Below are 23,559 nucleotides of genomic sequence, written 5' to 3'. Positions count from 1 at the left end.
TACAAGGTCTCGGTTTGGAAGGAGACTGTTGAAAGATGTCCCTTGCTATAAATCTGTGCCTAATTAAAAGTCGTTTTGGATTAATTTGTCGGTCCTTCATTCAATTTGCCATTTTCAAATACTGACAAATTCTCACATCAAGTTGGATGTAGAAATTAACAAGTGAAATCCTAAGCCTGCATTCCCCAGGAGACTAAACCAGATATTAGCAAAGATTCCCTTGGAGTCTGGTAAAAATATATGAATCCATATTAACTGTAGAATCCCCTTAATAAAAACCTAGTTACATTGAAATATAGGCTTTTCCAGACACCTAATATACAAGAACTTCAACAGTCCCAGGAGATGGATGTCATTCACAATGACAGCAAACAAATATACATTCTGACATATCTGTTGATACCATTGTTAAAGCCATACTTTGTTATATTGAGATTCAGAGCAGCATGATTTCTGAGACGCAGAGGTGACCACAGCTACAGAAAAACGTAGAGAGAATAACCTAGGCATAGACAGGTCACATTTAAGTGTAATACTTTGACTTCCTCTTTGCAAAGTAAGATACAGTGTTAAGACCACAGAGACAAACACGTAGCATCAAAGTTTAACTTGTTAATATACGATAGGACACCAGTGCTTCCTAAAAAAACAAACAAACAAAAAAATTCTTCGGGAATAGTAGTAGCAGAACTGGTAGCGAGCTCTACTCTTCCCTTTCCTAGAGTCACACTGCAGCCACAGCACACAAATCCCACTCAATAAAGAACACTTAACCTCAATATGCTTATGATCAACATTAACAGTAATGTTTCCTTTATCCAGCCTTGGGCAGACTGAAGTAGGGTTTTCTGTGTGCACTCCAAGAAAGCTTTTTCAGCATATAGACAACAGAAGCAAAAGGAGCTCTGTAAATATTTACCATGAATGTTACATTTCCCTTTCTCCAGTCATTGACTTAACACATGCAATTTTATTCAAACTAGAGGAATTCAAGAATTAATTTTAAGCTTAAGAAAGTGATTTGTTTTGTACAGATACATTTCATAACACATGCTGAAGTTGCCCCTATTTTCCAGACTGAAGAAAAACTGAGTCAAAGCATTGTTTCCTCCAACCCTATACCAACGTCAAAGATCTCCATGAGCAGAATTGACAATAAAATGTTTTCCCCTAAATCTGCAGGCAAAACAAGCTTCACTGTTTACCACCTTGTGGCTTGAACTGGTAAACATTCCCCTCTCTCACACACCCCGTTTCATCATTTTACAGTTAACTAGCCTCTTAAGCAGCAGGCACAGAAACTTCACTCAAAGTTCCTTCCCAAAGGAAAATTGAAGACTGTACGCTTTCAGCAAGATTGACATCGAGCCCAAGCTGCCTCGATCAATTGGGTAATCAAGAATGCCAGGACTTTCTGTCCAGCTTCCGAACAGCTCTGAACGTCCTTCATACAAGCAGCAACCGGTTGCCCAAGCTGCATCTCTCTTCTACCCACAGCTTCTAAAAGCCAGCAGCCATGCACTGAAAGGATGCTACGGTCAAATGGAAGGACCAAGAAGTATGCAGTAAACGAAGAAGTACTTACATCCCGGAATTTGTTCCAGTACTTGTCTTTATCATACTGCGAAACGGTGCTCAGCCATTTGTCGTTGTCCAGGAAATTACCATGATTGCTGTTACTCGTGATGATTTCAGGATGCCGGCTCTCCACTTGCAGGAAGCACCAGGCAGCGATTACCAGCACCCCCGACATCTGCAAGGAGAGGAGAGGAGAGATGAGCGGCGAGGAGACGAGATGAGCGGCGAGGCGAGGCGGCAGCGGGGGCAGCTTCCTCGGGCAGGTAAGTTTAAGGGGCCCCGAGTTCGGGCTCGTCTCCCCTTACGCCCCTCGCCAACTTCTGGCTGCGGAGCTGCCAGGTCCGCTGAGACCCACCCCACGCGCCCAGCCTGGAGGGGCGGGGAACAACCACAGGAATAATAGTAATAATAACACAGGTCACCTGGAGCCGGGCAGAGACACCGGCCAGGAGAATATACAGCGTTACGAGACCCCAGTAAAGCCTCCCGCGGGAGCAGCGAGCGCTGCCTCCACGAAGTTTGGCTGCCACGGGGGAGAGGATGCCCCTACCTCCGGGCAGTGCCACACCGGTCGGGGCTCCGAGAACCGTGCGCGCCGCCACCACCGCCTCCTCTCCTTTGTGCGGCCGCCGCTGCTCGGGCGGCGGGTGGGAGAAGCCGGCGAGCCCAGAGTAGGTGCCGTCAGCGGCTCCGGCTCCGTGTGTGTGTGTGGAGGGCGGCGGGGCGGGCGGCTGCCAGCGGGCGAGGTCTGGCGCCATCTACCCGCCGAGCGGCGGCGGCGCGGGGGCGGAGCGCGGGCAGCGCCCGCCCGAGGTGTAGGGCGCGAGGCGCCGCTCGCGCCCAACGGTCGTCGTTTAACGGTCTCTCTGTGAGGTGCTGAAAAGGCCGTTGAGGCAACGGCGGAGCAGGGCCGCGGCGAGGGGGCAGCTGTGAGGAAAGCTGGGGGTGGCCGCTTCGGGGGGCTCGGCAATCGAGTCTTCAGTGCTGCTGCAGCCTGAGGAGTTACAGAGCTGTAAAACTGGCCTTAAAAACAGTGAAAAAACACCACACACCAACTTTTATAAGCCCTGGGTAGGATATGATTATCTTGAAGCAATAGTTTTACAATTTCTAGAAGTAAAGATAATTCGAAGGCATGGAAGTCATCCCCGGTTTCTTAATTTCTTTTTACAAGGAGCTCCCCTCCCTTGGTCAACACATCCCACGCACCACGAAGAGGTTTCTAGAGGTTCCTGCTCCCACATCAGATAATGAAGTAGGGGACAGCCCAGGCTGTCGGTAGGGTGTAAGGGAAAGCCATCTTCCATTTTTTAGAAATGGGAAGGAGGCAGATGAGAGGAGCTACATACCGGTCTAGGAACTAGGGTGAAAGGAGGAGACCTCCAGCAAGAAAGGAGAAAGTTCTCCATTGTCATCTGAGGAGGTGGGAGAGAGGGCTGGGCAATTTCCCACATCGGGATTTGTGTGGCTGTTGCTGTACCCCTTCCTGAAGCCCGTCAGGAAGGCACTCCTCCTCCTCTTACTTCTGAGCATTTCAAGGAATAGGAAAGAGGGAATTTTCGCATATGCAATTAATTTTTAAAATATGGAGTGGAGGCTGTCGTTCATGGTCTCATTCTCTGCACCTGGATGGAAGAAAGAGCTCATCCCCTGCTAATTAATATGATGCCCAAAAATGAGGACATGTACTTTTGCTGACCATCTATTTTAAATACAGCTGTGAGTGCTGTTCCATATGACATTTTTCAAATATGGTTCATCAAAGTGTCTTGTAAATACTGCCTTTTCTCTTCAACAAAGCTGTCAACAGGGTTAAGTCCACTTTTTCCGGACAGGCACATCGTGGGTTTCTTAAGTAACACAGGAAAGGGTCAAGGTTATTAATTTTTTACTGATATATCTGGGCACTGAAGTCAGTATACAATTCTATTCCTAGATCTGGTTTTAAATACAGTTCCTAAATACCACATAACCACAATAAAGCCTATGGGACTGAAAAAACAATGAGGGTTTATTAATTTTAAGAGCAGAGAACAAGCACATACGCACATAAGTACCCCATACTGTATTCTCCTCTTGGTGCACATAGAATCTAATGAAAGCTACAAGCCTGCAAAATATAACCCAATAAAAGCGACAAATAGGAGAAATCCAAACCAAAGCCCTGCAGATTTGGGTGTAAATCCATATCCAAGCACCTTGCTCCACCTTCCCTCCTGTACTGGACTATACCATTCTTCTGATGGTGGTCCAGGGTAAGTATTCCTCTCGAATTTCTCTCTGTTGTGCACAGACGTTCCTATAAAACTGTTAGTTTCAGTGACGGATAAGGTTTATATAATTTCCACCTGGCAGTAGGAACACAAGCTTTCTCCTTTCTTACTTAGATTAACAGAGGACTGTGCAGTTTGTTCTGTATGGGCCTTTTCTGTAAGGCTTTTAACAACAAGGAATTTGTCTTCTCTGCACAGACATTAAAGATCTTGCACCATCTTATATCTCATGGTTAAGAGATTTCCCCAGTGAGCTTACGGAAATCTATTGCCATTCGGCTATATAGAGTTCTGTTTGACTTACGTGCTTCACCCCAGACATTGCTACATTTCAGCACCGTCATACACAAAATTTACCTGCTAAATATTTGGGAATTTTTATGCACAAGAAACTACATCAGTGCTTCCAGTTTTGCATAGATGTGCTAGTTACTACTTTCTTGGTCCCACTGGAGGTCAGACCAATTTAATCCTCCCTTGACCATTTCTTCAAGTCATGAATTGCCAGGCCAGCCTGGTAAAGAGCAGCAGAACATTGTTTCCACCAAAACTTGTAGGAGTTCTACCCACTGTATATTTATAGCAGCAGTTATTTCATCCCTGTAAAACATGCTTGTTAGCACGGCACGCCAGGGCTCAGTCCTTCAGTGACTTCAGTACGGTTGACTTCACTTAGTATGAAGCAGGCTGATATGCTTTCCAGTCAAAGACCTGAATGATAAATTACGGAAACATCGTATATAAAGTGAGTAATTACATTCTTACTTGTAACATTTGTATCAGAAAAGTGTCTTCATTTATTTAATTACTTCATAATCCCATATTCAAAACATGGCTAATCTTTCTTGATCCAGTAAAACACAGGCTTCCTGTTTAATCCTGATAGCAATCTCTATCACTCGGCAGCTGCAGCATTTCACCTCCACACTGTTTATCATCCATGACTAGAATTGAAACACCCTTGTTGGCTGGTTTTTATCTCTGGACAGTGCTATAATTGCCTCTAATTCTGATCCAAGAATATAATATTAGAGATCTCGCTATAGTGGATGACTCAACTATTTGGTATTTTGAATGTAAAAAGCGGCTTTGTTGCGAGTTAGAAGAACTACTGAAGAGTTAAAAACTACTTTTTTTCATGCTTGCAGCTGTAAAAAGTGCCGCGGTATTGATTTTGGATATTATTTGATAATTCACTTCAACTGTATAAGTCATTTGATCAGAAGTTGTAATTACAGTCATGCCCTGCCAGCTTCCCCATGCTGTAGCCTGTCCAGGTTCATTCTCGAAGCAGAACCTTCTGGTGCAGAAAGCATTTCACACACTTAAGAATCAAGGGGCAGATCTCGTCTCCAGCTAAATTCCCCACACAGAAGAATGTTATAGTTATCTTAATAGGGCACTTTGGGACTTTCAGTTAATAGACAAAGCCTTCAGCACCAGTCTTGCAGGCAATATAACTGAAACACGTTAACTTTCCCCTAGACCAAAGCAAGGATGCCTGGAGAACCAAGTCAGCCACTCCTGTTTTCCCTAAAGCTGCACTGAACTTGTCCCACATCACAGCCAGTAGCCAGCAGCTGTGTACCCAGTAGTGTAAAGTCAGTAGCAATAGCACATAAACATTGTCGTGTAAAGGATTTTACTTCCCCCAGTTATGCTTGATAGCAAGACTCACTTTTTCACCTTCTTGATTGCTTCCATAGTTCTTGAGGCAGTGGCTGCAGCCTTTGTTGTAGAGCCTTGAAAATGATCTGTGGACTTTTATTGATGGTTTTTCCCCTCCTCCTGTGAGGCACAATTCCACTGGCTTCAGTTTTTTAAACACTTAATCAGGAAAGAAAATCTTTACAGTAACAAATGTTTAATGTGCATTTCTGTACTTTACTGTGTACCAGAGTCCTTCACTACTGGATTAGGAAAATTCAATTCTTGTAATTTAACTGGATTTTAAAATATATCACTAAAAAGGTACATGCAGTGGCGCAGACCTTTATTTAACATCCCTTTGTATCTTCCATGTACTGTTGTATCCTTTTAATAGACAGGAGTTTTATTTCCTCCTGTGATTCTCAGAACTGCAGATTCAGCTTTGTTAGCTCTGCTGGGCAATTGTGCAGAAAAAAACCCTAGTTTAACCTGTGCAATAAGCGATTGTTGGCTTATACAAAGTTCCTGAGACATTTTTCCATTTTACAACAGACCGTAATTCCTCTTCTCTGAAAATACTACAAATACACGTTCTGATTTGACCTCTTCATTCGCCTCTGCTCCTGGCCTCTTCTCTATATAAAACACCCATATTTTATTGCAACAGTGCTTGGAATTTTGCAAGAATTTGCAACCAGGAGTGCTGCAAGTATGTCACATGGCAGGAAAATTATGGTTTTCTAGCAGCAAAGTGGCACCAGCGACTTTGGAGACATTGCAGTTGGTGCAGTCCCCTGTGTTCTTATCCCTTTGAAGCACTTAACCCCAATGTCAGTGATTTCAGTGTAAGAGAAAACATCCATTGACCTGGAAAGATCCTACAACATGTTCTGCAATCTATTTGCTGCCAGGTATTAGTTGTAATATCCCAGATTAAAGTGAACTGAAATACTGGCAAGTTCTGGGCAAAGTAAAAGCTGAACACAGTTTATGGTAGAGATGTATAAGAAACAAAACAACTCAAGCAAAAGAACAGTAAAACCAATGAGTAAATAAAGTGACTTACCACCTACAGAAGTTGGAGGTGGATTTCAGGACTGAGGTTTTCCCACCTTGCAAAGCTCTCTGGCCCACAGGTATCTAGAAGAAAAAAAAAGAGAAAAATGCATTTAAAATTGAAAACAACTTTTGTTCACATAAAACATATAGTCAAACAAAAGGTTACATTTAAACTGAAAGGTGAGACTGAAGCAGGTATTCGCAATGTTTAACTTTCAGCTTCTGAGGCTAATCCTCAATTTCCTCTGTCATCAGTGAAAAGAAACAAGTTCTTCTGAATGATGCCTCAGAGAAGACGACTGTCCTAACCACTGTGGGTTGTTTTCTGAAGGATGTTATTGACTCCAGAAAGAGCCTACAAAACCAGAGGCACACTAGATAGAAGTTAGGCCTTGTGATTACTGTCCTCAGGACCTGCAGACTAACATAAAAAAAAGAACTTTACCCACATCAGTCTATTCGGGTCATATCAGAACATTCATCAGTTTAAAGACTAAGTGTTTCGTGGGAAGATATTCCCTGCATATTTGACAAATGGTTTCACTTTCTTATCTTTCTAGTGGATACGGTGATCATGACAAAAGTAATTTTATGGTATTTCACAAAGTATCTTGTAAAATGGCAACCTTATTTTATGGTGGCTTTTATTACCACTGGAACTTTTACTAGGAATTGCATCACAAAAATCGGTTAACATAAATATTGCAGTGAAGAGCTCTCACCATTTAATGCCAGTGTTAACTCTGCCAATGCAGCCTTCATTTTCAGATGGAAAAGGTCATTAGAATTAAATTTGTCCTCAGACTTCATACTTAGCTGGGATGAAACACTAGTATGAAGTTTTATAGCTTTCTTCAGCCTGGAAATATCATCCCATGATTTGCCACTGTCAAGTAGTCATAGAGAGTTGCCTTAAGCACTCTCTGTAATATATGAACAGAAACAGAGATTTGCAGATTAACATGTGAAATATCAAATGGGTTTGTTCAGAATTTACCACAGTAAAACCCCTGTTTTGAACATTGTTGAGACACCACAGTATCAAACAATAAAAAATAACACCATTTACATTAATAGTCAGATTTCAGAGATTAAATTTGCATGGAAGATAGAGCATCATTAATGGCCGAAATACAAAAACTAAATTTGCATTCATATAAAAGTTAAAGAAGTCTCAAGTGTGCTTGTTCTTTCCCTATGTTATCCTTTTCTTTTTAAACTTTCTCTATTTTTCCTGTTTTCACTACTTTTTCTTTTGTCTCTAACACCATCTTATGCAATTTTGGCGTTTTGAGCTGTTTATGGTTCTTTATGATCATTTCTTCCATTCTTCCCTTTCTCCTCTCGTTTGCTTCACTCTTCCCATCCCCCTTTTCTCTTGCTCATATAAACACATATGAAGATCCTTACAAAAGCAGCAGCTTTCCTGGAGATTCCAGAGCTGGTCTGGAAGCAGTGCTGCCTGACGGACACAATCCCAAGACATCTTGCAACTTCAGAGGCCAGGCTTGGCATCAGCCCAGTTACATATGGTTAACATCAGATTTGAATTTACTGAGTAGCATGAAAACAAGAACTGGGGATTTATTGTATCAAACAATCTTCTCCCTCTCACTAAACTCTCTTTTCATTAAAGAAAATAAAACAAAAGTATTGATGTCTACAGACGAGGACAATAAAGATGAGCCACAGAGGAGCCGTAATGGTTTGCATACTCATAAACCCTCTCAGTCTTTGTGGCTTCAGTGTTTTCCTATGGGGGATAATGTTAAGAATGTGCTAGAATGCAATACTCTCAGATAATGTTGAGAAACAATTTTCTTTCTCCCTGCTGCCACATTTTAGGGATGAAGCTTAAGCTCTCTAGGGGAGCGGATGATTCTCCTCCCCAATATCTTGAATCCTTATGGAAAACTAAATGCTATTTTACACAGTCATGGAATCCCTTGAAGTCAGCGTCCTTAAGAGAAGTGTTAGGTAGGGAGGGAAGAGAGGCGTTAGCTGTGGCGGTAGCAGAAAGAGAGGTAAAAGGTGCAAGACAGGGTCAGCATCAGTGTCTTCTAGCACCCGGGGCAGCTGTAAGAAATTCAAGGAATGTGGACCACATACCCCGGGTGGGGATACTGAAGGTGACTGACAAAAATTTAGCTGTTGTCTCAGATCTGCTACAAGCCTGTATCGCTCTAGCAAGACTACGCTACTACCCCAGCGTAGTCATTGCTCAAGCATGGCAGGGGCAGACCCTCATCCAGCTAAACAGTCCTGCAGCTATGAACTATCACTTCAGTCACGTGTACTTTAAGCAGGTCCTTGCACCAAGGACAGTATTCTGCGAAGGACCATGTTCTGGTCAGAAAATGGACAAAAATTTAAAAGAATTCCAGACATCTTCCTTTGCTTTAATCAGTTACTGAATTGTCTATGATAACAGGACTATAGAAACAAAGAAAAATAACCCCCAAACCTTGATAATACTCTTAGGGGCAGAAATTATAAAGGAGGAAAATGCTTTATCCACAGTGACAGTCTAGAAATGTCGAGGATGCAAAACCTCACCTTGTGTCAGCAAGCATGGAGACTGGCAGAAAGGAAGGCAGACAGTAGCCTTATTTCTCACAGTAAGCGATTCTGAAGTGCTTGATGTGTTTTCAGTTAACTCTGGCCAAATTTGAAACTGTATTAAAGGAATCTAAGTAGTACTTCACTCTGCATAGAAATGAGAGACAAGTGTTAAGTTTTTAAATGCAGAGTACAAAAAGGATAGAAGAATTTGTCCACGTTCCAATGCAGCTCAAGGTCTTGCAATTCCAAGGTGTGTGGGAGGGACTGAATCCACCAAGGGAGGAGGAGACTGACTCAAAAGTGGGAACAAAGTGCTGGCAGAGAAACCACAGAAGACCCGGAATTCACACCAGACAAAGCAATCAGAATCTGCCAAGCAAAATTCATGCTACGGTGAAATTTGTGGGAAGTGGGCAGTGCTTTGATTCCATAGGGAGTAGAAATGATCTGCTGATATTTCAAGAAACTATGCCAAGGGCAAGGAGTATATACAGAACTAAATGTCAAAGTCCACACAAAAAGTAGTACATGGGGTGGCACACTCCGCCATATATTTGAGACAAAATTTTGCTGATGCCTGGAAAGAAATGCAATAATGGCAAAGGCTTAGATAATTTCGCATACCCTAGGAGAGCATGTGCTGCAACAAAAACCATGACAGTGTCATTAACAGCTCAGAAAAATTCTTCATAGGAGCAGTGCGTAACACTGCAGCAGAAGATGAATGGGCTATCTGCCTGAGAGGAACCGAGATATATTAATTTTAAGTTGGATTTTGGTGCACAAGCCAACGGGATGCCAAAAATAGTGTTCTTAAGAGGAAAAAAAAAAAAGAAAAAGAAAAGAAAAGCAAACAAAATAAGCTGAGTGACTGGCTCAAGGCATTTTAGTGGAGAGCTCACAGATTCTTTTAAGAGGGTTAATCAAATCTACAGCGACGTGAATTTGAGAAAAGTTACAGATTACATGTGCTTCAGGAGAAAATAAGCCTATTGTTTGACTCCTACTCTTTATGATGCCAAGTCACTGGAAAAGCAGGGAATTAAAAATAGGTAAGGAGGATATGTGAGTGTCTTCCAAAGGATAGAGGAAGTATTTCAGAACACAGAAAATACCTGTTAGTTCAACCCCTATGAAAGTTTCTCTCACTTTAAGGCAGGGATTAAAAAAAATAGGAGAAGATGAAAAGGAACAAGATGCAGTGCTCATTGCTTTATCCCAAGGGAAGTATTCCCCTGAGATGGGAAAAAGTAGAACCTTTTCCTTACGAATAGACTCAAGGACCTAATCACGTAAATTGAAAGTGTTTTTCACTGAGGGACAGAAGCCCTTGAAACAATACACCTTGCTTCTTTGTGCATCATTGGGCTGTGAAAAGGGTCTGTAGGGAGAGAAACAAAATATAAGCAGACAAGATGACTTCTGAGACTGTTTGCAGATTGATTAGACAGCTTCCTGAAGTCTTCGTGGCTCTATGCTTTTGATTCCTCATTCTTGTACATTCCAGGAAAGATATGTCTTTTTGAAGCCTTCCTGAGGGTTTTTTTTGGTAGAAAAAGTAACTTTTTTTTTTGTTATGACACAAAAGATATTAAGATTTTCATCAAGGGCAAAATCACAGTATCAATATAAAATCTCCAGGGAGCTTTGGAAGTAACGAGAGCTAGTGAACCAAGAGACCGTACAAATAAAATTAAGTAGATTCCATGAAGTATAAATAATAAATGAGACGAGGAGAGAAGCTGATCGAGCCAGGAAGATCATCCAGTGACACCATAAATATATTCCTTCAACACACAAAAAGAAGGTATGAGGATTTCTTGAATTAATTAACTGCAAAAGGGAATTTGTGTTTAATATGACTTCTGAAACCTGAAAGTTATGATGGAGATGGGATTTGACTTTCCAGGTATATTTTGATCTGCACAGTGCTTGTTTCAGGTAAGAGAGCTATATTACTCATGTAAGTACAAGTTAGCCCAGTTGAAAACGAGATGGTCTGTCTCACATAACACAGGCTCCCCACACCAACGTCTATGGGCCTGACGAAATCAGAGCAGCGCTAACTCTGGCAGGGCCTGGTTTTGATCTGGCAAATCTATCCTGACTTGCCAATCATGTCAAACTGTAAACAATTTTGAAGTCTGGGACACGGTGATAGAGTAAATAAAGTTGGTCATGGATATTTTTTCAGAGACTAGTCAGTTCTCTCACTCTAGAGTCCAGTACGTCTACAAAAACCTGATAGCAATATGCTCAGATAGAAAAGGAATTTTTCACCTCAGCCAAGGTTTAACATTTTTCTTAAGTACTGAGTATAGACAACTTATTGCTGTTGCCAGAGGATCTGGCAAATAACCTGTTGAGAAGATTGTTTTTCCTCATCTACAAATACAGAATTCTTGGTTGCATGCACACACTCGGGAGCATTTGACGGAAATGCAACCGAACTAAGTGCAGAGCTTGATTGTATACAAGTTTTTCTAAATCCAATTCACAAAACCAGCCTGTCTGACCTCAGGTGAAGTATAAACTGCAAGTTCCAAAGCTACATCTGAGATCCTCCCCCAAGAAAGAAATTAATAGTATTAGCACAAGTCAAGTCTGCATGGTCCTGGCCCATATACTTTTTAAAATTAGATTATTAAATTGTTAAAGGGGCAAAGATAGTGATCCCCCAGGCTTCATATAAAAATGTGTGAAGATATACACAAAGGTGACTTTAGACATTGAAAAGTCTAAGAAAAGGTCTGAAGTCTGGCCTCAAATGAAGCATGAGCTATTAAATATTGTCACCTAGGCCAGCAGCAGAGACCACGTTGAGAGAAAGAGCACATTAGGAGACAATCACCATCACATTGATGCCACATAAAAAGAATTGCCTGTCCTCTGCTGTCCTCTCCAATAGAAGGATTTAACAACAATGACTAGAAACAACTATATAATAGTTACATTATTCTCTGTCCCCCTCAGCGGTTTTCTTTCAAGATGCCTCAATTAAATAGACAATCCTATTTCTCAATTTATTTTTCTAGATATGTAAATACTGACAAGCTCAATAGGCTGCTTAGTATGTGCAATTTCAAGCCATTTATTTGAAATATGGCTTCAGACTCCTGACCAATATTTCTCATCATTCATAGTCCAAAGGGTTGCTAGGAGAAAGTGTCAAAAAAACAAAGAACCTGCTCAGCCAGACTGGAGTTGTTTCCAGACTTCACGCTGAAATTAAATAATAGTTTTAACAAAACATAGGTCATCGCTTGCTGACATTTTGTTCAACAGAAAACTGAAAACCTGTTGCCTGAATGTTTAAAAACTAAAGCTGCACTTATCAGAGGCACGGAGCTAAAAAGTCAGAAGAAGAAGGTGTAAAACGAGCAGTATGGCTTGGGTCCCAGATTTATCCCACAGCTCTCACTCAAGACTCCTCTGTCTGTAAATCACAGAAAGTGGGATATAAGAGAACCAAAGCCTGACTTTTTCAAGCTTACTGTGATAATTCTGTTTTCCTTATTAGGGATGAAGTCATACTGTTGTGTGCCCTGCAAAATACAAAAAGCGTATCATTAGGACCAGATGTTTACATCCTGGTTTAAGCCTAGTAAATACACAATGACAGGAAAGCATAAGAAGTCCAATTCAGCAAGAGCAGAATGTTATTTAAGGTTATATGGGAAAGCACCAAGAAATTAATTTTTCTCAATTGGATAGAAAAAATAGAACTCCCTCCCTCTTTAAAAAAATACAAGCCACACACACAAATGGTGGGATATTTGTAACACAGGTACACTGCCATCGTAGCATTGGACCATGTGTTTTCAGACCAAAACCCATAACTTTCCGTCTTCATAAATGAAGAGAAGGAATAAAATGGGCTAAAATACAAGGAGTGAACAAAATTTCTGGTGAGATAAAGATGTTGAGACTCAGATAACTTTCAAAAATCAAGTTCAGTCTTACCATGTGACTAAATGTCTCCCCACTGAACATTTAAAGTTTATGCTCGTGGTTTTAATTTCAGTATGCATTTTTATTAAATAAAGATTACATATTTTATTTTTCTTCCTGGATATTCTTCCTGCTCTGTTAGTGGTGGAACATATAAACAGGTTAGGTCTGTAGTAGAGTTACAAGGCTTGCCAGATGGAAATGAATGGTTGTAGAAAAAACAGTAAATATGTTAGTCAAGCATTTAAGACACTGGCTTGTGAGAAATAAGTAGTAAGAAAGAAAATATGAATGTTAGGATCGCCTTATTTAACACTTTCACCAGTTACCTGGTAAAAGGAGTATACAACCCAGTGCTGAAATTTGCATAGGATACTAAACAGGGAGGAATCAGGATAATGAAATACAGAGAAGTCACAACATACAGTTTTACACTGACGAAGACAAAGAGAAAAAAAATATCCTCAAGATGAGAATGTGGAGTGTTTTGGTTAATTTTACAAAAAAAATCCCTTGGGAAAATGATACATAGCTTATATACTCCACTCACTTAAACGACTCATGTACTTCCTAAATGTAAAGTACAGATTCTTGGAAAAGCCTTTGATTAAAGTTCCTCACATCCATCATAGGTATTACAATGTGGATACCAGATTATTTGATGGAGACAAACAGATCATAAGCAAAAATAATTCATAGGACATGTCAACAAATTAACACCTCGTCTGGATCCTGGCAGGAATTTTGAAGTAATATTATATTTCAGATTTAGTTTAGAAATGTCTAGTTTTAGAGAATGAAATGTGAAATAATTAAAATGAATCAATTCATATTCTCTAGGGCCCAATTTTTAGAGTTTTAAGACATCTAATAATTCCATGGAAGTGGAGAAAGGCTTGACGGTGGTAGCACACATAATTATCCCAGCACCTAGACCTTCAGTAATCACAGGAAAATCACTTCCTGCATTCTCTCTTGCACTGGTGTAGCAGGGGCTGGGGAAGGAAAGAGGCAGAAGGGACTCTGGCTTAATAAATATAGGATGAATATAAATAAGTATTGTCTAGCACTAAGATCTAATAGACTGTGCAGTGAACTCCCAAAGGAGACATTGCTTGAGACTCTTAAGAACAGGATGATTAAGGCATTGGTGAATATACTCAGGGGAGCTATCCTGCAGTGGCAGAGAAATGGGCTAGAAGACAAAACAGGTAATATCTAGCAACTTCAAGGCATGGAATTCCATCCCCAACAGCCATTCCGAAAACTCCAGAGAAGCAAGGTTATTTCCTATGTACATAAAATTCGTGTATGGGAATCAGAAACTCCTGTATTCAGCATATAAATGCACACAGTTGTGTGATCCTAATACAGAATATAAATAAACAGTGACAGAGATGCCTAAGATATACACACAGTAGCTGACAAAGTATTGTCCTCAATGTATCTGAATGCAAAATGGGATATGGCTGCTCTGTGTTACACTCCTTTCGGTTCTTAAGTTTTTCCACATTCTTCAAGGGTTGAACAATTTTTGTAATTTATTTACTCTCAGCATTAAACAGTACCATGGGTGAATATACATCTGATCCTTAATCCAAATGGACTTTCTTAGCAATTAAAATTGGTGCTTAAAATAAAAGGTTTTAATATTACAACATTCAAAAGGCAACCAAAGGTTTTCACTGATTATAAGTAGAAAGAGGAAATAATGTATTATTCAAGCTCCAGAGCTTGCTTAATGCAAGATCAATTTTGTTAAGTGTTGCTTAGCAATGGATTATGAGTGCAGATCCTGAATATTAATGCAGGATGGATATGGCAGCAATTCCTGTGAAAGTACACTTTAAAAAGGAAAGGATTTTCCCGGTGAACCACAGACAAATAAATACCTACAGAGTTCCATAAAAAAAGAGAGCTCACATCTTCTTCACCTCTTGCATCATTTATTGGTTACCAAGCTGCACAGCAGAAACTTTTCGATCATCTTTGTTGTTTTCCAGGTATGTACCCAAAATGCTGAGAGTCTGCTCCCGAGCCCTGAGGCAGGCAGTAAAACTTTACAATGGCACAGTATTAAGTCAAAGCAACAGGAGCAAGTTTTTGTAATAGTTCACCGGTTTTCTGGAGGATGTGAGATTTTCTTGTGATGTTTTGTATCTGCAATCCAATGTATCAAGTTGTTTTTATTCATTATGTAGCTAAGAGTTTTATTTTCTCACAGACAGTGGTGTACTTTTATAATCAGAGCAAAGACCTTACTGGTTGCCATTTGGGTGTGTTTGTTGCTGCTGTAAAAGAAAGTACCCATCACCTTATGCAGAAAAATCCTGTATCTCATTTTATCCTGTATTTTATTTTCATATGGTCTGTAGAAGAGATGACAAGTGGGACAGGCTCTGCTGTAAGAACGATAGACTACTGGAGAGAAACAGAGGTGCAGGAACCATGGAAGATTTGCACCTGAAATGGAAGTTCCAAGGTGGGTTTGCTTTGATTGAGATTCCTTGCACAAACTGGGTCTGCCTCAGACGTCTGAAAACAGTCTGCTCTGACAACACTTTAACAAAGCACTAACAATGCTGCTTTGTTCTAAATATAGACCCCTCTATATTTAAGGTTGCAGTACAGTTTGTAATGTAGATTGCAACTTTTAACTACAGCTTTGGCAAACCCTAAAGATGGCAGGATGTCATTTTGACCTTTTACATGAGGTACATTCTCTGTTGTTTTTATAGTACTTGATCACTTGGATGTCTTGATTTTTCTGTGTGAAACAGAAACAATAGAAATATTTTTATATTATACCATCCTTAAAAACTCCTGCGTGTTTGTTCTAAACCCTGATTTTATTAACTAACATTTTTCTGTCACTTCACAGGCTTGATCATAAAGGATGAAGCACACTAAGACTGTTGTTCTGGAAGATATCAAATTTATCATACTTTCCTAGCATCTATCTACATGATTCTTCTGGGAGTTTGATGTTATTTTTCTACATCTATCTTTGATAAAGAAGTGAATTTATGAGAAAGTACTTATTTGACTCTCATTGGTTATTGTTCAATTTGTGTGACCAGGTTCTGCCAAATAAAATAATAGCTTTTCAAGTATATTTCTTCCTAATCCTCTACTTCCCAAGCAACTTGGGAAATCCTACTCACACGTTTTCCTCCTCTCAGACTCAGCTTTATTTATGACATCTCATTTTCTTTAAATGTGGCTTTAAATGAAGTACAGATTTGGTTTTGCGCGTCTCTTTGGGGAACTGAGGAGAAAAATGTATGTGCATGTAGATGTGTGATTGTAGATCCTCAGGCCGCTTTCAACTAATAATTACACTGTAAACATTTCAGGACAAGGGCAGCCTCATAGTCTACATCTGTTAGAGCAATAGGATCCAGTAGCTGACTGCTATCTTCAGCCATAACATTAAAAGTAATTACTAGTGTTTATGTTATAACATCAACCAGGGATTTCAGAATTCATACATAAAATATGAGACAGTCCTTGCCAGAGCCCTAATAGCAGAAGTTAGTTCAGCAAAGTGCGCAAACATAGATGTGACCTTGTGAGTAACAACTTCTGCCCCCTGCCCCATTTTTTGTTTAAAGCTCTCCCTCCCCAACTTGTCAGCATGTTTAAGAACCCAAAAGAGAAGTACAACAGTAAAAGAAACTCAGGAGACATAACTGTCTTTGGAGTAACTTTGTTCCTTAGCAGGAGGGAGAATTACTTGCCTTTTTGTTTTGGAGAAGGCAGTTCCAGTCTCAGACTGGCTAATGAGAAGTGTCTAATTAGCACATAAATCACATAAAATATACTTGCTCACTTGTCTTATGTCAGAGCAGGGATCCAACCTTGTCCAAATCCACAGTGGTTCTTTAACATTAGGAAAGAAATATTAACTCATTCTTCATGAAATCATCACGTCTTCATCAAGGCTCGAAGAGAAGGGACCAAGCTAAATCCCAGTGACACGGGTTAGTAGAAAGCCTCTTACTAAATCAGATCCACTGCTGTGTGAATACAGATGTGGTAGCTTACAACTGTATCTTGAACTAGTGAAGGCTAATTCAGGAAAAAAACTCTCCTGTGCCACAAGTATGCTTCTTCTGTTAAAGGATAAGCTTTAGAAGAGTCTCATTACCCGCGTGCAATGTTGCTGCTGAAGGAAAAAGTGCAAGCAGCAAGGCTAGATGCTTCCAGTGAGAAAAAAAAAAGCTTCCTTTCTTGAAATGCACAAACCATCTATTTTCCTATTATTCCAAGCTGGATCATCAGCTACTATAAGGAGACACCATACATAGTTAAAATCAATAGTGGTGTGTTGATTTACATCTGCTAAGGATCTAGTTCTCTACTTCAAGCATCCAAACCCCAGGTGGAACTAGGAGGTAATTTAGATAAGAAACACCAACTTCGCTAAGAGCTGACGTAACTGATTTCTGAGGAAAGATATGTAGAGCTTTCCTAAAGGAAGGCTCACAGCATATCAAGGATGATAGAAAGGCTCTAGTGTTTATAAGAATTTGTTTCCTTAGAAAGGAAGTGAATCAAGAGGGAAAAAAGGGATGAAACTTAGTGATAGGTAAAATTCAGAAGGGTAAAATTAAAAGGAATAAGAGTAAATATTTTCAGTGGCTATAGTAATTGAACATGGAGTAGTTTTGCTAAGGATAACGATAAAGATATGAGGCTACGATACCATGAAACTAGATGCAAACAAGCCTCTGAAAATATTCCATATACACTCGTATTTAATGGGATTTTTCTGCCTTGTTTTTGTCATATGGGAGTCTTATGGGATATAGGATTTTACTTATATTGTATTATCCTAACCAGCAAGAGCAGACGATAATCTGTTGAAAGGGCATTTACCTGTTTGTTCTTGGATTCTTTTGCAGGCCAACCATGTGGTTAAGCTACGTGGCCCCAGAAAGACCACAAATATTGCCTAGTGCCTATTAATCTCTCTGTATAGCTGCTTCATTGCCATTGTTAAATAAAGACGAATTCTTAGAAGGTGAGCAGGGCATGTTGTACTGTACAAAACAAAAGAGTGTAAGCCCACTGACAAGATTCTTTCAACAGAGATCCAAAATGATGAATTGTATTTGTTAGAAAGCTTGAGCAAAAAACCAATACTCTGATTTTTGCTGGATGATGCAGGTGCTGTCAGAAGGGAAGAAAAAATCCAAACATTTGTTTGTGCACCTCCAACAGTGCCCTACCTTTCAGAGACAGAAAAGAGAGAGAGAAAGTGTGAAATTTCACCTCAAGTCCCTGGTTCCCTGCTGCTGCTTCTCATCAGAGCGGAATCTGGATTAGAGTGATAAAGAATGGGATATAAAGTCCCAGAAGCATTGGAATCTGTGGAAACTGCATTTTCATGATTTCATGATGGCAAGCATGGAGTTAAACAGAAAAGACCAATTATAAAGAGAGATGGGCAAAAGTCAGGAGGAAAAAAATTTAAAACTATGAATTGAGATTGTGCTAGAAGTGGTGAGATAAAAGCAAGATGAGCACCTGGCTATATAAATGCAGTAGTTACTTGAAACAGAATGCCTAAGAGTGTTTTATTAAAATGAGGCTTTTATTATAAAAGCAGGGGCTTATTTAATAAGTATTCCTCCTAAAGACTTAAAGTGTCCTCTGCCCATGCAGCCTGCATTCCAAGGTTATCAGGAGAACTGTTGCTATGGGCTGAACTCAATTTAGCACATGCTTTTTGTGTGGTGAGTGGATGTGAAAAGGATTCAGCAACACAGATCTGTCTGTGTTCTGAATGTGAAATGAACTTTTGTTAAAGATCTTGCAAACCTCAACTACAGCTGCACAATACTGATACAGCCAGGCAAGAAGAGGATGACCTATTTGCGTCTGTCTGAACTTTGTATTCATATTTTGATCACAAGCAATGAAACCTGCGGCAATACACCAAACAGGAAGATGTAAGGAAGTGAGACCCTCTGTGTTTAATTACCTTTATATGCTGTTTAACTTAAGATTTTAACTTAAGAATTTTCTCTTATAAAATCTTTTAACATCAGAAAATACTGTATGCTCAGGAGATTTTTAATCATTATTATGATCAAGGAAAGTTTGAACACTGCAGGCAGAAGGTTAGAAAGGCCATGCATTGTAATGCAAATTTCATTGTTAGGATCCACAGAAATAGACGTAATTTCTCTATAGAGGGAAAAAAATCATATCCCACCATTATCTGGATACATGGCACAACACAGGAGTAGCTAATCATGAATAAGGTAGTTTGCAAAAAGGCCTATCGTTTGCCTGCCCCGAGTATTAGTGCCCTACAGTATTTTTGCACATTTCTTTGACAGGAGATAAAACTGTTCTATTGCCTTATGTGCAAATTGTTGAAGAACCAGAGATCTAAAGAGGACGTTTACTGAAATACTACAAGATGGTCACCATTAATCTAACAGCATCTAATGATATTCGCGCTCCAGTTTAAATCTCTTGCCCATGGAGAAGTTCTGAGACCCATCGTAAATGGCACCATTTCAACGATCATCACTTTAGCATCACTACAGGAGAGAGAGAGAAGGATCTTTTGTATGAGCCTGATGCACAAGATACACCCTAACAAGAACTCTGGGGTTTACAAGATGCTCTTGTCTTTATTCAGTCTGTCACTAGCAAAGCAAAGACCAGATTTGATATTGTCTAGAAACCCCTGTTTAAAAAAAAAAAAAAAATCAAATTATTTGAATATTTTTGTCAGTCACCCAGATTTAATATTGAAACTTCTAGGCATTTTCATCACCATTTGCCCCTCTCCCCCCTCCATGCAGGAGCTCTCAGAACATATATCCTATCTTTCCTTTGCCAGAAAGTGCAAGGGGAAAAATGGACATAGTTCACCTAATAAGGTGAGAAAAGACTATCTGAGGCTTTTAGCTCGTCTCACAGTTCTGGTTATTATTTACTTAGTTCAGTAGGGTCTGGAACTTATTGACATTACAATCTCTTGTTCACCTCAGGCACACATTCTAATCAACTCTCGTTACGGTCAAATAAGTGGCTGGAGGCAGTTCTCCCCCCAGATTCATTGTTTTTAGATCAGTTTCTATATAATCAGGGCTCCTGCGTCAGCACTTGCAGAAAGATTGTTTCAGCAGCTAAGTTGTTAAGGAGCTGGTATATTGCTTCCTGATCAAGTGTCACAAATTCAGAATTACCGCAGTGTGCAAGAGTGTCCAGATAGGAAACCAAGAGCAGAGCAGAGCTTGTTCAGCTGGCTTCTTCAGTCCCAGTGCCACTCTTGAACCTGACTCACACTGGGGCTATCAGGTAATTTTCTTCAGCCTTTGCCTTGAACAAATGCTCCTGTCCAATTACACACAACATTTATGAGATGTCCCATATGGAATGAGCCCTGAAGAGTACAACGTAACATGCTATCTAGAGTCAACAAGGATCAACATTACAGTATAGAAGCTCAGACTTGTATATACTACATAAACTATAGCAAGAGCCAGCTCTTTCCCTTCCTCCCCAGAGCAGTGGAGAGAGATTCTTTCCCCTGTTGGCTTTCTAGCTTGGTCTTTTAATAGCTTTCTTGTGCCAAGTCCTATAAAATACAGTCCATATTCACTGCAGGGAGTGAGGCAAATCGTGTACACAAGTCACCCATCAGCTCATGAGTATTTTTGTTAGCTATGTAGAGAATAGCATGTAATTACAAGGTAGTCACGTTCATGATCATTAAAACAGAGTTCTATGTAATAGACATATTATGTTGTGATAATCTGTTACACTTTTGAGCGTGCACTCATCTCAGAGTTAACATGCCTGAAGATATTTTCTGTAAGGCAGGTACATCTCAATGTTTAGATCAATAAAAAGACTCTTCAGTTTGGTACTTGTGTCTTTTTATGCATGAAATTGTACTGAATTTGTCTCTCATATGCATATAACAGAGAGAGCAAACACATTCACTGGCATTTTAAGTAGTGCATTCACTAAAGTTAACTTACAGAAATCAAAAATACATAGCACTGGGGAAAAAAAATTCAAATTCTGAGAATTTCAAATCAAAAGAAGATCCCTGTATTAGGATTCTGCTGGAAGAATTCAGTTGTGAGAACAGAACAAAGAAGCTCCTGCCGGAGGAAACGAGTGGCACAAAAGAATCGGAGTATTTTTTAAGATAATTCTGTCACCTAGGAGCACACTTACAGCAATCAGAAGGGTTCACTGCATATATTAAGGCTCAGCCTAGATGCCAACACACAAACGTCCACATTACGTAGAAACTAAAGGGCATGAGATAATGAAGTGAAGGTGGGCAAGTTGAATCTTTAAGAAGCAAGGAGACAGCAAGCAATTACAATAACAGTAAGTGCAACAGCAGAGTGAGGGGAGTGGGGAAGACTAGCTTGGGCCCTCCCAACAAGAAGGGGAACACAAAGGAGAGGAAATAAACCTTGCAAGTGCCATGCAGGGAAATCATTGATTCAAAGCATCATTTGCTTTTCATATAACTCAGTGCACAAGTGAGCAAGATGGTTTACAGGAAAAGGAAATGTGGTTAGTAGGAATGACCATCAGTGTAGAAGCTGACAGTTTGTACATTAGCTTTGTATTTATTTTCAGTAGTATCCATACCTGTGACCTGAGCTTGTGATTTGGCTTCCATAGCTTTCCTGAATCACTTTTCCTGAGTCCAGCAATTCAGAGACAGCTAGGCATGCCTGCTATGGACTTCGGGCTTCCCTCACAACTAAGATTTGTGTCACACTTGTAGAACTGTTCTTCCTCTGCTCTTTGAGTGCAAAGTCAACCCAGGAAGCTTAAATCACCCATCATTTAAGCAGCCCTTTCTGACTTCAGGTTACAGGGAGCCACCCAGTCAGTCTTGAGTGAGATGCAGTGGAGAGAGACAGCCTGCAGGACTCATTCGTGCTACACAGACAACCAGCCTACAAATTACCCAAAGGCTCTGGCCCACTTCTGACTCTAGCAGACACAAGCTGATATGATATGATAGGATAGGATACGATATCCAAAGGGGGGAAGGGGATAAGGGTAGAGGATAAATGAGGACACAAACCTGAACTAAAAAGTACAGGGAAGATGTATCCTTTAATCTCTCAGCTTTGTTTTGCCTGTGTGTAGCGTGGAAATAATCATGTCAATGACAGGCAAAGTTACTGGGAAGATGCACATTCTGTTCCATGGCAGCTTTCAAGATTAGACAGTTTTATTTCACAGTAAGCAGGAATGGGACCGAAGCCCTGTGAAAGCTGTCATGAAAAAAGCAGCGTCAAAGCATTCGGTTGCTGATCAAAACCTGAACATTTCATCTCTGGACCGTATATAAATGCAGTCTTCCAGTGAGGGCTTGTCTTTCCTGTAGGAGGCAAAGTGTTAAATTCCTAGCCTCTTTATTCACAGAATGTTTTTTTTTCTTTCTTTCTTCTTCTTTCTCCTAGAGTACACAATAATTTGTCAGAAGAGGAACTTTTTCTTGGCATCCCCAGGTGACCTAACATGTTTTTAGAGCTGTTTTCCCTTCCCATAGCTCAGCTCTCCCTCCATTCTGTACTATTCAGGGTTTCTGTCATGTTCAGGTGGTGTTCTTTGTCTAGAGTCTCTTAAGAGAACATGGATTGCCACACCAGGACAGGTTATTCACACCTGTGAGAATCAGTAAATTTACTTATGTATTCTATACACAGCTCTGTAGTGTGGCACAGCAGGCAGTATATTCCTACCCATGGGGTAGCAAAGGTGCTTTGAAATAGGAGCCACCCCCAGAGGGTCACGGTGTGAATTGACCTGTTACCTGCTGGAAAACTCGAAGACTTTTTTTCTCTCCACTTTGGAGCAAAGGAAGAAATTACGAAGTCTCAATAGTGCGAGCAACCCAGCTGTTCCCTCAGCAATGTGCAAATCTTCATTAGGAAAATAAAAAGTTCAAACAACGCACCCACAGTTAATAGGCTCAGGCTATTTGGCAAGTTATAAATATTCTTGGAGAGTCGTCAGCATCTTTCAAAAGCACAAGAAGTTTTGCTTTGTTAGGATTGCTGTTGCGCACATATTGCAAGGCATCAAAAAGAAAGCAGCCTGGCGTGGTTTCTTAGAGCTGAATTATTTACATGAAAGGCTTGTGAAATTAGATTCTTTCTCCATAATCAAAAGACTCTTTACAATGGTATGAAACAAAATGCTTTCACGGAGTGTATAAGTCATTCCTGTATTTTATCTTTATACCCCATCTCCTTTAATCTCATAGCATGATGTGGACATCAGTTGAATCTACAAGCCTTTTAGCTCTGCAGAGACTCTGCATGGAAAAAAATATCTATCTCTGATGATGTGCATATTAGAAGAAGAAAGAGATATACTGATGTAGAGCTCTTCACTTCCTTTGACCATTTTCTTTCTTTCCCAACTATTTTGGCTCCATTTCTAAACAGTGGCGTAACATGGTACAAAAATAGAACTT

General features: G+C 40.2%; 1 protein-coding gene and 1 long non-coding RNA gene across 4 annotated transcripts in view; one reads left to right on the top strand and one right to left on the bottom strand.

The window, feature by feature from the left end:
- The window catches only part of SPOCK1 (SPARC (osteonectin), cwcv and kazal like domains proteoglycan 1), a 311,679-nt gene extending 309,357 nt beyond the window's left edge, over nucleotides 1-2,322 (bottom strand). Inside the window, exons 1-2 of the mRNA XM_063349571.1 lie at nucleotides 2,129-2,322; nucleotides 1,586-1,753 (exon numbers count right to left, since the gene is read on the bottom strand). Of these exons, the coding sequence (XP_063205641.1) occupies nucleotides 1,586-1,753 (168 nt within the window). The 5' untranslated portion in view covers nucleotides 2,129-2,322. The remainder of the gene's footprint in view (nucleotides 1-1,585; nucleotides 1,754-2,128) is intronic.
- LOC134522195 (uncharacterized) lies at nucleotides 1,702-20,928 on the top strand. 3 transcript variants are annotated; one of them, XR_010072966.1, is made up of 4 exons: nucleotides 1,702-1,841; nucleotides 15,449-15,555; nucleotides 15,955-17,056; nucleotides 17,981-20,928. It is a non-coding gene; the product is annotated as an uncharacterized LOC134522195 (long non-coding RNA). The 3 variants fall into 3 exon arrangements; XR_010072965.1 differs by having other exon boundaries at nucleotides 15,955-18,099; nucleotides 18,246-20,928; XR_010072964.1 differs by having other exon boundaries at nucleotides 15,955-20,928.
- The last annotated feature ends 2,631 nt before the right edge of the window (nucleotides 20,929-23,559 follow it).

This window comes from Chroicocephalus ridibundus, chromosome 11 (assembly GCF_963924245.1).
Source record: "Chroicocephalus ridibundus chromosome 11, bChrRid1.1, whole genome shotgun sequence".
Lineage (NCBI taxonomy): Eukaryota > Metazoa > Chordata > Aves > Charadriiformes > Laridae > Chroicocephalus > Chroicocephalus ridibundus.
The sequence above is the reverse complement of the archived record's forward strand: the minus strand, read 5'-3'. Positions and strand labels throughout refer to the sequence as shown.